Consider the following 14,432-nt stretch of genomic DNA (forward strand, 5'->3'; position numbering starts at 1 on the left):
CCAACATCAGCTGTTAAGGATAGTTCAAGATTCTTAGGTTCTAATAGATCGAATACCAAGATACAGATCTTTCAAAACCAATTCAAAGCATTACCGTAGATGACGAATGATGTCTAGCAGTGATCGGCGGTGCTGGCGAAGCCGCTCCGTGCGTCGTCGTGTCCACGGCAGGGCTGTTGGACCTCTGGCTGTTCCCTGGACTGTGCGTCGTGGTGTCCGGAGGCGATCCTTGCCTCATCATCGCTGACTGCGCCATGTTCGCTTGGTTCCCAGCCGTTTGCGTAGACACAGAATGTCTCGCCATCAGCGGACTATGTTGATCGCTCTGTTGCGCAGTCTTCTCGACAACGGTCGTGCTGCTGGTGGCAAGAACATACTGTTGCTGTTCAACATTCTGTTCCGCTGACGGCGAGTTCACGCTGCTCTTCGGCGAGGTGGGCGCCTTCCCCTGAATCATACCGGAGCTCAGTATGTACGACTGGTTGTGGTCGATGTTCATAGAAGGGTCAACGGTCGTCCCGTTAGAAGCTGCAGATTGAAAGTTCGGTATCTGATTGTTGGACACCATGGTGGTTTGCTGTTGCACTATCGTGGTGTTCTGCTGAACGAACGTAGTGTTCTGTTGGTTCGAGGCTGAGGAAACGGCAATGTTCTGCGCGGTGCCGCATGGCACCATCAAGGTCTGCCCGTTCATCTGTATGAACTCCTGTTGGCCTTGCATGTTCGACGGCCTGACTTGCGAGGCGTTGAATGTCACCTGCTGATTCGGGCTGACGTTCGCTACGATCGGGCTCAGCTGGTTCCCAAACGATGTGGTGCCGTTGACCAGGAACTGGCCGCTGTTGGGCGAGAGAAATTGTGCGCCTGGACTGTGCTGCTGGATAATTTTGCCACCTGTCGCCTGCGGTGCGCGGATCACCATCCCGGCAGGGCCCGCTGCCAAGATGCTCTGACTCGGATTGAAGATTCCGCCGTGACTCTGCACCGGAGTCAACACGTTCTGGCCGTTCACGTTCTGTATCTGCAACTGCATGCCAATGTTGCCAGTGTCCTGCAGAAGAGTCGCAGTCCCGTCAGCGGACATGACCATGCTGCCGATGCCGGGAACGATGAACTGCTGTATGGTGGGGAAGTTCTGCACCATGCCGGCCGCTCCGTTCAACAAGTTCACTGGCTGGAGAAGATTGATTTGCTGGGCCGGTTGGGGATTCGTGATGATCTGCTGGGCGTTGAACTGCGCCGACGTCGTGCCAGCCTGGCCGTTCATGACCAGCTGCGCGGGCGCCCCGCCTTTCCCCGGGACGATGGTCAGCGCTTGCAGCATGGGACCTCCTATGCTCTGTGTCTGGAAGTTCTGCTGGGCGAAATTCGACTGCGACTGCATCAGCATGCCGGCGTTCTGCTGGGACGAGGCGATGTGCAGCATGGAGGCCACCGTTTGCGGGTTCGTCTTTCGCTTCTTGTACGCCTTCTTCTTGCTCATCGATTCCGGAGACAGCAGCGCTGGCTGCCGATTCACCATTCCCTGGTTCGCGTTCACGTTCCTCGCGACGTCCTGATTAGCGTCGATGATCGATTGCGCGTTCTGGATCACGTTGCCGGTCGCAACCGTCAGATGAGGGATCTGCACGTTCTGGCCTATGCTGTCCATCGTCATCACGCCCGGCTGGATAAGTACAGGAGTCTGAATGGTGTTCACCAAGACCGTGGGCTGCCCAATCACCTGCTGAGCCACGCCCACCGCTGGAATAACCTGGCTGACGGCACCAGTCACACTGGTGACCATCGGCGAGACCGACAACGGCGGCATGGAGCTCGAGTTGGAAATGATCTTCGGCGGAGGTGGAGCCATCACGCCATTGATACCCGATCCAGTGCTAGCCATGATCAACTGGCCACCGCTGGACACGAGGATATGACCTGGCGGCAAGGTGGAACCAGCAGGATGCTTCAGCATTCCACTGGAAGTGAGGACATTGTGGACTTGAACGTTCGACTGAGGATGCTGATGCGTTTGCTGCTGCGGTTGACTCTGCGGCTGCACCGGCGAGCTGGTGCTAGCCTGAGGTACTTGTATACTGCTGACGACGCTTTGGACCATCTCCAGTGGCGACTTCGAGACGCTGATCGCGATCGACGGCTGGCTACTCGTTAGAGAGGAGTGTGCGGTCACAGGAGTTGTTGGAACGGTTGCCAGAGTTGCCGTGGAGGTCTGGTGCTGGGGCTTGTTCGAGAGAATGTCTGGTATCGCAGGATTCGGTATTCCGGATGGAGTGTTGATGGAAACTGTAGCAGTGTTGGCTCTGCCTGCTAGCACGGACGTGATGGTGTTGCTGCTGACCGTGTGTCCACTGGCCATTGTAGTTATCACCGAAGAGGTGCCGGTGAAGTGACTCATAGGTACTCTGGTGACAGCGTTGACGGTGTGAGGATGCGGCTGGTAGCCGTCCAAGGACGACTGTCTCATGGTCTGCCTCTTGGTCACCTGGGGCGCCATGTTGTCCGTCGTGGAGGAGGACGTTTGCAGCGAGGAAGTACTGACAGCGACGCCGCTGGAGCTGGTCGCAATGGAGCAGGGCGTCTCGGAGCGTTGCTCCTGGACGCCGGTGCTCATCGAAGACTGTGACGGCTGCTGAGCCTGAGGTGTTAACGGTTGAGATGGCACCTGGCCTGAGGTGGCGTGCGAATGAGGTGTGGGCGGTTGCGAGTAGCTGTGCGGGGTTGAGGGCTGCGACGAGATCAAGCTCTGAGGCGTGGCCGGCTGGGATATGCCTGGCGTGGACGAGGCCGGGGTGTCCGAGTTCGCTGGACTGTTCGTGCCGATAGGGGATCCATGACTAGTGCTCACAGTGCCGCCTTGGATGGGCCTCGAGTCAGCCTGGTTGTTCTGATACTGCTCTCCGAACGTGGACGACGTGACAGGGTCCTCGCGTTGATCCGAATGCATCAGGTACTGACGTTGAATCTGCTGCTTGTATTGGTCCTGCACGAACGACTGGGTGTCGGCGCTGGTCACGCAGCCTTGGCAAGGACTGCTCTCGGAGTCGGTGCCGCCACTGCTCGATGTCGGCGTCATGCTACTGTGCACGACCACCGGCGAGGTCGCGTGGTTCTTCACCGAGTTGAAGGTCGACGTGCTCGTCGGGCTGACGCTGGAGGAAGGCTTTGGTTGCGGAAGATAAGCGTTGTTAGGCAGGTGGCTCGTTTGAGGCGTCTTCGAGTTGTTCACCAGCCCCACTTGGGAGCTGCTGACCCCGGTCTGTCTCGATATCGTGCTATTCAGCAGAGCGGTCTGCTGAGCCAGATAGCCGCTAGGGTCTTCCAAGAAGGACGGTCCACTGCTGTTCACGGTGGATCCGATCTGACTGCTGTTCTGATGCGCCTTGTCGTTGAACTCGTCGATCGGGCTCGGCGTCGACTGGTCCAGGCTGTTGCTCCTGACCTCGGTGACGCTGTGCTGCCGTTGCTTCTTCACCACCACCTTGCTAGGCTTCGCCTTCTTCCTGGCCACCTCGTCGGTCCAGGTGGTCGCCTGTGGAATGTGATGATGCAGCGGTGGTACGCGGTCGAACGAGTTGCAGGTGATGTTCTGCACCGTGACGAGCGGAGGCTGGTGAGAGCCCGAGGCTGGTCGGTTCTGCTGCCAGGGCGGCGTCCTCGAGGTGAAATGCATGTTGCCGGGCTGCCCGTTTGGTCCCATACCGGATTGTGCTTCGTGATTGGTGCTCGGGCTTCTTCCCGCCACGCTCGACAACGTGTAGTACTGTTGCTGGTGTTTCACATCAGCGGCGTTCCCTTTCGACGCGTCACAGTTCTTCGCAGGGTACTGCACCTGGTTCTGAGCGTACATCCGCTGCACGTTCTCGTGCGAGCTGTTCGACATGTTCCCGTTCTGCACCACGTGGTGTCGTTGCATCGGATGATTCTGCAACAATAACTGTTGCTGCTGTTGTTGTTGCTGTTGCTGTTGTTGTTGTTGCTGCTGCAACTGCTTCGCGTTCATGTCCTCGTCTGTCACCGACGGTGTACGGTTGTGCCTGGTCTGTATCTCCGCGGTGTTAATCGCGTTCATCACAGGTCCCGAATTCTGCTGCTGCATGACGTCCATAGAATGATGGCCTAGTTGCTGATTAGGATACTGAGGCTGGACGCACACCTGAGGTACTTGTTGTTGCTGCTGCAGTTGTTGTATCTGCATCTGGAAGGGATCTGTTGGCTGGGCTTGCATCACGTGCTGATTAGGCGGATGCTGCTGCGCCTGCTGCTGCATCTGATGCGGGTGGAGCTGGTGCAATTGGGGATGCAGCGCAGGCTGAGATGACACCTGTGCCGGTTGCATGTGGTGGACGTAATTCTCAGACGCGTGCTGAGGGTTGAAGTTCCCTGATTGCTGGTCGACCTCCTGCGTCAGGTGCTGTTGCTGTTGTTGCTGCTGCTGTTGCATTTTGTGCTTCTGTAGTTGCTGCTGCATGTGCAGTTGTTGCTGTTGGTTAATGTGCTCCTGTTGCTGTTGCATCACGTGCAACGATTGCTGGTTCAATTGATTCAGGTAGTGCGGAGCTTGTTGCTGAGTTAACTGATTCACAACGGTATTCTGATGCTGAGGTTGCTCTTGCTGTTGCAATATCTGCATATGCTGCATCTGTTGATGGTGCGGCAGCAGTTGCTGCGTTTGCTGCTGTTGTTGTTGTTGCATTAGTTGCTGTTGCTGCTGCTGCTGTTGTTGCTGTTGTTGTTGCTGCTGCTGCTGCTGTTGTTGTAGTATGAGCTGTTGGTGTTGCTGCTGCAGCAGCTGCTGTTGCTGTTGCGTCATGTTGTTGAAGTTAGCAGCCGGCTGGTTCATGATCAGCGGGTTTCCCATTAGCATCCCCGACATGTTGTGCTGACTTAACCTCTGCTGGGGATTTCTTGTTGCACAGCCGTTCACGTCTTGGTTTTGCGAGGTCGAGTTTAGGGTCTGGTGGCAGATCTGCTGATTGCTCTGCTGGACTTGCAAATTGGGGATTGCGATCGGCCACACCTGCAATGAGAAGTTGCTTTACGTGAGTCTACGGATCTAAGAAAATGAAGGACGAATTTTGTTGCAATATGTGGTCACGCACATACAGAAACGCGAAAAATTTGCGTAATTAAATTTTTTACGTTTGTAGGATGGGACTTCTTCGAAATATAAATTTAATTTTGATTGCTGTATGAAATAGTTGATAGTTGTATGAAATACAATATATTTTTACAGTTGTATATACAAACATACAGAAAATATGTTATTGTTAGCAATAATATGTATTATTATTAATATTATTATTAAATCATTATCAATAATAGTATTAATAATAATATACATATACACAAATAATATACATATTTTTACATATTTCATGATAATATAAATATGTATACAGAAATATATAAAATATATGAACGTCATAAATTATTATTAATAAATGTATATAATATATTAATGTATTAATATATGTTATATATTATTAAAAATAATTTATTATATATATTTATATTATTATGAAATATACATATATATATATATATAACTATGTATGTATATGTTAATCATAATGTATAATATGAATATAATTTTAATACATCTTCGTGTGTACAATTGTAATAATATATTGTACTTCATACATTTTGGAATCAAAACAACATTTGTATTTCGAAGAAATCCTATTTTACAAACTTTCTTAATTTTGATAGATCCGTGTTGCGTCTTGTACGTAAGAATAATAACCGCGGAACTATAGCAATGTTGATCGAGTCTCTCGGAGAAAAGATTTCGTTGCAGCTCAATGTACAGTATCATTGCATTACCTGCGATCCATTTGGCACCGATGAACCTTGAACTCCAGATGCTGCTACAATAGCCCTCTCGCGTTGTGCCATAAGTTGCGAAACGGAAACACCGGAAAAAATGTTTCCCATCCCGCCCAATTTTCTCTTCTTCTTCTTGTTCAAGCCATCTGCAACATTAAACAACGCAGCCGTCAGTAAAATCGACTCGATTACATTTCCGATCGCTGAAATCCTGAAAGGTCAAAAGCGATATTTCGCTGTTTCGCGTACAGTCTGGTCGAGCGGACCGGAGCAGGGAGAAAATTAGATTATAGAAAATTAGTGCAGCAGTTATTCAGTTAATTGTAATTTTAATCCTCCGTTGATTATTCGTACGGCTTTCAGGTTCTTTAGGAACGAGCGTTTCATTCGAAGCCTCGCCCAAAGGTTAAGCTCTATTTAGAGAACATTTCCCCGGTCCATTTGTGCTCCGTTAGTCGCTAATTATCCGAATTAACGTATTTAATTCCCGACCGAATATTTCGCTGCACATAATTGGTTCGCGGAATTACGAGAATAGGCATCAACTGTCAGAAGTACATTTCGCTGGTTCTACGAAACAAAAGCTGGCGTTTTGAAATTCATGGAGAATGTAGCGCCGTTATTTCTGTAGCATCGTTAAAATGGATCTTTGCGTTTATAATATTAATATATATCAACTGTCGGGGTTTCATTATGTCGGATCATCGAACACGAAGTTGATTTTCCAAAATCCGTAGAAAAAGTGCCATTGTTTATACAGCTCCCCAAAAATTTGTTGCTTTTCTAACTTGAATAGACAACTGTCAGAATTTTGTTGGTCCTTCGAAACACGAGTTGGCTCTTTGAAATTCGAGGAAAAAGTACCATTATTTGTATAACGTCGTAAAAATGGACCTCTGTTTTTTTTTAATTGTGTAGACGCATTCATGCTCAGAATTATATTTTATTGGTTCTCCGAAGCAAAAGCTAGCTTCACAAAATTCAGAGAGAGAGAGAGAGGGTGCCATTATTTATACAGTGTTAGAAAAATGGATCTTTGCTTTTGTTATATAAAGTAAATCTGTATTAATTGCTACTGTCACATTTTCTAGGTTCTTCGAAACAGAAGCTAGCCCTATCACAGAAAAGGTGCCATTATTTATACTGCACCACAAAAATGGATCTTTGCTTTTGTAAATTGCACAAACATCGACTGTCAGAATTATGCTTCGTTGGTTCATCGTACGTGGAGTTAATCTCTTAAAATTCACAGGGAAAGTGCCATTATTTACACAGCTCTACAAAAATGGATCTTTTCTGTTACAAGATGAATATACATAAACTGTCAGAGTTTGTCTATCAAACAAAACTGGCTTTTTAAAATCGACAGAGAAAGTGCCATTATTTAATCGGCATCCCGAAAAATGGACCTTCGCTTTTGCAATTTCGTCCACATTCGGGAGCACCAAACTACAGAGAACGAGAAATGCAACGGAAAAATACTTCTCGAAAAATCCTTCGTGTTTGGCGAATTACGGCGTTTTTAGAATCCGGCGAACGGTAACAGCGTTATCCGTTGGAGGGTGGCTGAAACCGCTCGCGAGACCTTGAAAATAATGGTCGTGCAGCGACCGTAACAGGCGTTCGCACTACGAGATTACCATGATTTACGAGGATAACAAAAAGCAAGATGGTAAAAGAGGCTACCGAAAGAGGGGAGGGGAGGGGGCTGGTTTTCAATGGCGGTCTTTTATCCGTAAGCCTACAGCGGATAATTATTCTCCACAGTTTCAATGGGGAAAGATAATTCGGAAGCGGGGGAGATGGAAAATTAAGAGGACGGGTGGAAGAGAGGACGGACGAGGGAAAAGGGTGGAGGATCAGATAATAACGAATCCGGCGCGGAGAGGCGAGGCAACTTGTCCGCAATGACAATAGTTTAACCCGATTTCCACAGGGCAGAGAAGATTCTCTCGTAAAATCTTCCGAGCATTCCGCGACTTCCGGGCGATGTTCCCGTGAACGCGTATAAAATTCGCCTCCCCCTATTACCCGAAAAATCTGCAGCCAATGGCTCGCCGCCGTAAACGCTGCCGTCGTTAAACCGGACAACGACCAGCAAGAAATTGCGGAGCGTGGTCTGCGTTAGGGTACTTGAAACTCGATCGCTGCGTGCCGCTTCGCGATCGACCAAATCCTTCGGAAACATTTCCCGAAAATTCGGTGGATCGAACGCGAGCTTTCGTTAATATATTTAGTCCATCGATCTGACATTCAATACCTTGCGCGCTTAGGGTTGCGACTATCGATCATCGATAAAATTGATAATATTTTTAGTACATCGTTGAGGCGAATCAAACTGATCTACGCGTCGGTATCAATGATTAAAAATGGATTTTGCTGATTAAAAATTGATTTCGATAAGCAAACATTGATTTTGTTTAATAAAAGCTGATTTTGGTAAATCAAAGGTTGAAGCACGAACATTTATTTAACTTGTAAAGTATTACAAAATAAAATGAATGTTTATGTGGTTCCCGCATCTTGCAATGAACAACGACAATTTTATTTCGCATAATCATCCGCGATTTAAAAGGCGATCGAATACTTTTTTCCAGGGGTCATAATATTGCAAAAATAAAACTTTAAATGTCTTTTTCTTCAAACTTCATTATTTAGACGATATGTCCGATTTAACACTAGATTTACAGAGCATAAAAGACAGCTGTTTCATATTAGTTTATAAAAGTAACAATAAGAATATTTATTCTGATTTTTAACAAGTGTTATTGTAACATTTGTCGTAAGTAACATACAAATTGAATAAATAACTCATAAATGTATCCTGACGATATGAACAATCGTAAATGAAAAAATTAGTGACCCGTCATTTTGACGGGTTCCGTAAATCTAGCGTTAAAGTTGCCAAGAACTTCACGTTTTCGTCGTAGCATTCGAGGTGCAATCGTTTCGACAATCTCGTTTTTTTCCCAATTAATTCGTTACCATTGCTTCCGGCCGAATACTTATTGCCAGGGGTAGCCAAATCGACGATAATCTTGCTACAGCCCATGAAAGGCGTTCCGTAACAGGTGTTATCATCTTATATAGCTTTCGGTGCGGCCTTGCTGTGGAATAATGCCGGCATCAAAATCATACCGGTATAAAGTCCCCGGCCCGAAGGAGACCAAACTTGGATCGCGCGACGAGTATCCGCGAGTTTCGGAGCGTAACGAGCAGGTCGAGTCGTTGATGCGGACTAAAAGGAAGCGGATCGGAATGCGCGTGCGCTACCACAAGAGGACGTTCGCCGAGGACGATCCGGAGGCGGCTTGAAACAGTGTCGGCGGGGGTGAACATCACTCGGGGCAGGCGCAAGAATCACAGCCGGACACACACGCTCCCGCTGCGCGTTCCGGTTCTCTCTCTCTCTCTCCCTCTCTCTTTTCCCTCTCTTCCCGCTTTCAGCTCGGCCCGGCTCCTTCGTACGAAATTAACCCTTATCAACTATACGTCTGCCACCACCACCAGCAGCACCGACGCCTAGGCTATCGCGGTCTTTATTCCCCGCCAGGCCCCACCACCTGCGACTCCGCGGACTACCATCGTCGCGTTGACGTCGCGCTGGTAGCGAATCGCGAGCAGATTCTTTCCTCCTCCCGGGACTTATTGATCGTCCCGGACGATAAGAAGACACGAGCTGGCCGATTGGTTCCTCTTTCGGACATCTGAAAGCGGCCTCCGCAACCCCGACACGCGGCCGGCCAACCTGTCCCGTGTCAAGGATGACAGAGGGGGGGACAACGGCTGCGGATAGCGAACAAGAATCTCGGGATTGGAAGAACCTGCCTCCGGAAGCTGATTAATAATCCTGGATTCGCACCGTCGCATCCGCGCCGTGCGATTCACTGTTCTCTGATCGTGCTCGAATGTTTTGTTCGCTGCCGTGGTTCAGATTTCATTCCGGATTCTTGTAGCGTGCCACGGAGGCGTCGGAACCGGAAGCTGAATCAAGAGGTACAGCAAATTCTCCCCAATTGTCCCTCCGCTTGTAAACGAGAATGGACAGTTTGGGAGAGGAGACACGATTATTTGAGCCTCGCGACTCGTTTTTATAGTTACCGATCGTCGACAACGATGAAAACGAGCCCCAAGGATCGAATACAGCTAATTCTCCCTAATCGATGCTCTCAGATTGTACTTAAAAATGGACGATTTGTGAAGAGGAAATATAATAATTATTATATATACGATCTATGAAAATCAATTTTTAATCAGCAAAATCCAGTTTTAGTTACCAAAATTAATTTTTATGTATCAAAATCAATTTCTGTCCATGAAAATCAATTTTTATTTATCATAATCAATGTTCATTTATTAAAATCAATTTTTATTCACCAAAATCAACGTTTAGTCATCAAAATCAATATTTAATTAACAAAATCAATTTTTATTTGTCAAAATCAATGTTTATTCGTCAAGATCAATCTTTATTTATCAAAATCAACTTTTATGTATGAAAATTAATTTTTGTTCATCAAAAGCACTTGATGCAATCGAATATACGACAGTTTATGGAAACGTATTGCACAAGACATTTAAAAGTCTGCATCACACTATTTAGAAAAGTTGGGAGAATTTCATTCAGCACCACCGGTTTATCACGGAACCAAGTTCGGAGTTTGGAAAAAGCCCGTGGCGCAATGGAAGACGATAAAAGCGCAGCTGCAGGTATTCACCCCGAAAGGGTGGATAGAGATGCAATCCCTGTGAAATTGTTTTCTCGGGGGTATCAGCGTCGCGAGGCGTACGGCGCCACCGCAACGCCATGATCGATAGAATCACTGGGAATTTGCGCTCATCGCGGAAAATTGTTCGGTAGAGCAAGAGAAAGACGCGACAAGATTTACCCATAAAATAGACAGGTTATTTTTTAACCCTTTGTAGTTGGATCATAACTGGGATCAATTTTCACATTTGTTCGCATTCAATCGGGGGTGTACTTGTATTATACTTTTTAGATCTTCTGTGGGATTTTTTTACTGGACAACGAAGGTATATCTTGCGTTAGTGTTTTCACTGATATTTTTACTGATATTTGAGGTACAACATATGCATTTTTTTCAAGAAAGTATCTCAAATTCTTTGAGTTATATTTTTTTAAACGAGATCTGTTTAAGGCATTGTTCTGGTATATTCTAGGTCTCTTTGGGATCTTTTTGTAAGAAAACGAAACGACTATTTTGCATCGGTACTTTCGCAGATATTTTTACTGATATTTGAGGTATAACATATTCATTTTATTTTGAAGAAAATATTTCAAACTTTTTGAATTACGTTTTTTTCTGAACGAAATCTGTTCAAGGGGTTGTTCTGTTATATTTTAGGTCTTCTGTGGGATTTTTTTAAAGAAAAAGAACGACTATTTTACACTAGAATTTATTTATATAATTTGACTAGTTTTTGTGCTGGAACGTACAGTTTTTTAAGAGAGAAAATATTAAAAATTCTTTGTGCTACGTATTTTGAACGAGATCTATTAAAAAAAGAAGATGTCTTTCTGGCTGATATAATTCTAGCTATTCTAGTAATCGAAAACTGAAGAATAAAGTATGATTTTCAAACGTAATCTCTTGCAGGACGATATTCAAAAATACATAAAACACTACACCAAAAATATATAAAAAGTACACCGAACCCTCCGAGCTTCGTTGTGAAAACAGTTACGATTTAAAAGGGTTAACCCTCGATTAGGCATCGAGGGGTGGCAGGCGATGATCGGGAGTCGAACAATCCCTGCCGGTATCGCGAAATAAATTCCGGAAACGTAATTCCGTTGGTACCGAGCTCGAGGGTAAATTCAGATGCGAGTAACGAACCGTTGGACTTCCATCAATGGCGTCGATCGAGTCTCGCTTCTCGACATCGTCGGCGTGGGAGGTTCCTTGGCAAGCCCGTGACATATAAAACTGCCACCCCCACCGGCGCGAGGCAGCGGAGGAGGCCAGGATCGAGTAAAACCGAAAAGAACCGGAGGAAAAATGAAATCGACTTTCGTTATTGAGATTCGTATTTGTGGAACAGCGACGACGATAAAGATTCATTCGATTCCCCTCGCGCGCGTCCTCTCGCCGTGGATTATTCTTTTTATTTCTCTCCGGCCGCACCCCGCCGTCTGCCGCCCGGCCGCCGGTTTCGGAGGGGTGTGTGTTTGCACAGCACGCGAGCGTATTACCTCTCCGCCTGTCGTTGGAACGGCCGAGAAAGAGGAACAGAGGTGGAAAATCCGGGAAACGGGGAGAAGAGAAATAGCGGCGGCGACGTTTTCTCGGGCTACGTCGTTTTATATCACCGGAAAATTGGAATCGAAGCGACGCCAGTGAGCGCGAACGCTCGCGTCGATGTTAAAACGGCCCTATAAAGCCCCGCAGAAACACTGGCGACACCGACGGCACACCGGGTGCTCGTTTTATCACCGATCACTGCGTTTTCCGAGGATTTCTGCCGGTTTCAGCTGATACGAAACATAATTAATGGATACCAAAAATAACAACCGTATGGAAAAAATTTGGTAAAAAAAGTCGTCGATACAAAATTGACTTCTATTCATATAAAATGAAGTCGTCGTTAAATTTTAAATATTTAAAAAATTGCAATGATTTGGTTAAGTGAACTTATGTGTGGCGTGGTTACCAATTAATGGCTATAAATGACTATAATAATTTTTAGTTACCGATAACTATTATAAATGACGAAAATTATTTTTCGTTAGAAGTAACGATTACAAATGACGAAAATTGTTTTTTTGTTAAAAATAATCATCACAATAAATCATTTTTTGTTACCGATAACAGTTATAAATGACGAAAATAGATCTTGGTTACGGATAATTATTATAGATACGAAAATTGTTTTTTTTTTACAAACAACAATCATCGATGACGAAAATTATTTTTTGTTAGAAATAACAGTTATCTGTGACGAGAATGTTAATTCGTTGCAGATAGCCATTACAATTCATAAAAACAGTTTTCGGTTATGAATAACCGTTACGGATAACCAGAATTATATATTGGTTTTTAATAGTTCTTTCAACTTCCAAATCAGTAAAACTGCTGGGATTTTTAGATACACTTCTTTATTCAAGCTTTTATTGTCACGAACCAACGAATTCAATCGACTGTAACTCTCAGAAATTTTTTCCAGAAAAATTGATGGAGTTTTTATTTAATCGAATAGCTCGTTTGAAGCTGCATAGGTCGTGCATAGAATTTTTTGTAGAGATATCTTCGAACATGTCCGAGTGAAAACTAATATTCTCTGTACGGTAGATTTTAAAAAATACAGGTGAATGATTGACACAGTTGCAATTTCATGAAATTGCGAACGAAACCAGCGACGCTATTGAAGAAACCAATTGAAATGGAAAGAAACTATTAAAAATCCGTTACCAGTCGATATTAATTGAAAAAGAACAATCTACGACGAGAAAGAGACGAGAGAGGTCTTTAGAGTATCTGGAAATTTCACTGATCGAGAATAATGAATAATAATAAATTAAACTCCAGTTTTGTTCGCAATTAAAATCTCCCGAAAATTATCTAATATTTTATAAGTGCGTTGGAATAAAAAAATGGTCGAATATTCTGACCCAACGTATGCACATCATCAAATACAAACCTAAACTGTTTGGGATTTATGTCTGGCCTAATGCAAAAATCCAAAGAAGTACCCTCTAAACATACAACATTTATGAAAATGATTACCGATTTATATAAAATCTAATGAAAAGATCAATGCAGTTTTCGAAGGACTACATTCAAGAATATTTAAAGAAAGGCGATGTTAGATAAATATTGTAATTGATGTAGTCTTACAAATGTAATTTTCAAAAATGCTTGCCAAGGATAAAAAAAATTGGAGGAACGTCTACAACTTCGAATTAAAACCGATTTGCAACTCGGTATTGTTAACATGAACAATTGAATATTTTACTATAAAAATGGACAGCAGATTAAAATTGTAAAAGCGCCTAAATAAATGTCTAAATGAATTTGGACACGTATAGCTATATTTTAAGCTCTATTAAGCTCTAATTAAAAACGATTTATTAGGAAGAACGACTGACTCTACAGTCCACATACCACTACAGATATAGCAGCTAAAATTCAAGAAATTTTCTGATAAATTTACATCTGTGTTAAACGAATCTTGTTGTCGCAGATCTAAAAATTGGTCGAGCCGCCGCGGACCGTTTACAACCTTCAATTAAAAACGCAATTTGCCCGGCGTGATTAAGAAGAACAATTAAACAGCCGATCCGTATTTCACGGGAAAGATATACGGCAACTATTAACCGAAGTCGCTCGGCGGGGTACGCAGCCCCGTAAATAAGTAGAAATCGCGGAGGGTGACACGCGGGCCGCAGTTAAAAACTTCCCAAGTAGGAGGTAACCGAAGGTAAGCGAGATTGTTCTGAAATCGTAAAGCCCGGGGCACCAGGGAACGACCGAAATACACTCGGCGAATTTCAATTGGCATTGTTTCCACCATGGCGGGGGGCGGTGACGCGCGAGCAACCATAAGCGGGAGAGGGGGTGACTCGGCCGGCATAACGGTCGTTT

General features: G+C 45.2%; 1 protein-coding gene across 3 annotated transcripts in view; it reads right to left on the bottom strand.

The window, feature by feature from the left end:
* Positions 1–14,432, bottom strand: part of LOC117220633 (uncharacterized) — a 550,762-nt gene that overhangs the window by 20,515 nt on the left and 515,815 nt on the right. For all 3 annotated transcript variants that reach the window (XM_033470805.2, XM_076518731.1, XM_033470804.2), the window contains exons 4-5: positions 5,827–5,975; positions 95–5,020 (exon numbers count right to left, since the gene is read on the bottom strand). In XM_033470805.2, coding sequence (XP_033326696.2) covers positions 95–5,020; positions 5,827–5,975 — 5,075 coding nt within the window. The remainder of the gene's footprint in view (positions 1–94; positions 5,021–5,826; positions 5,976–14,432) is intronic.

The sequence above is a fragment of the Megalopta genalis genome, chromosome 2, assembly GCF_051020955.1.
Source record: "Megalopta genalis isolate 19385.01 chromosome 2, iyMegGena1_principal, whole genome shotgun sequence".
NCBI classification, from domain to species: Eukaryota; Metazoa; Arthropoda; class Insecta; order Hymenoptera; family Halictidae; genus Megalopta; species Megalopta genalis.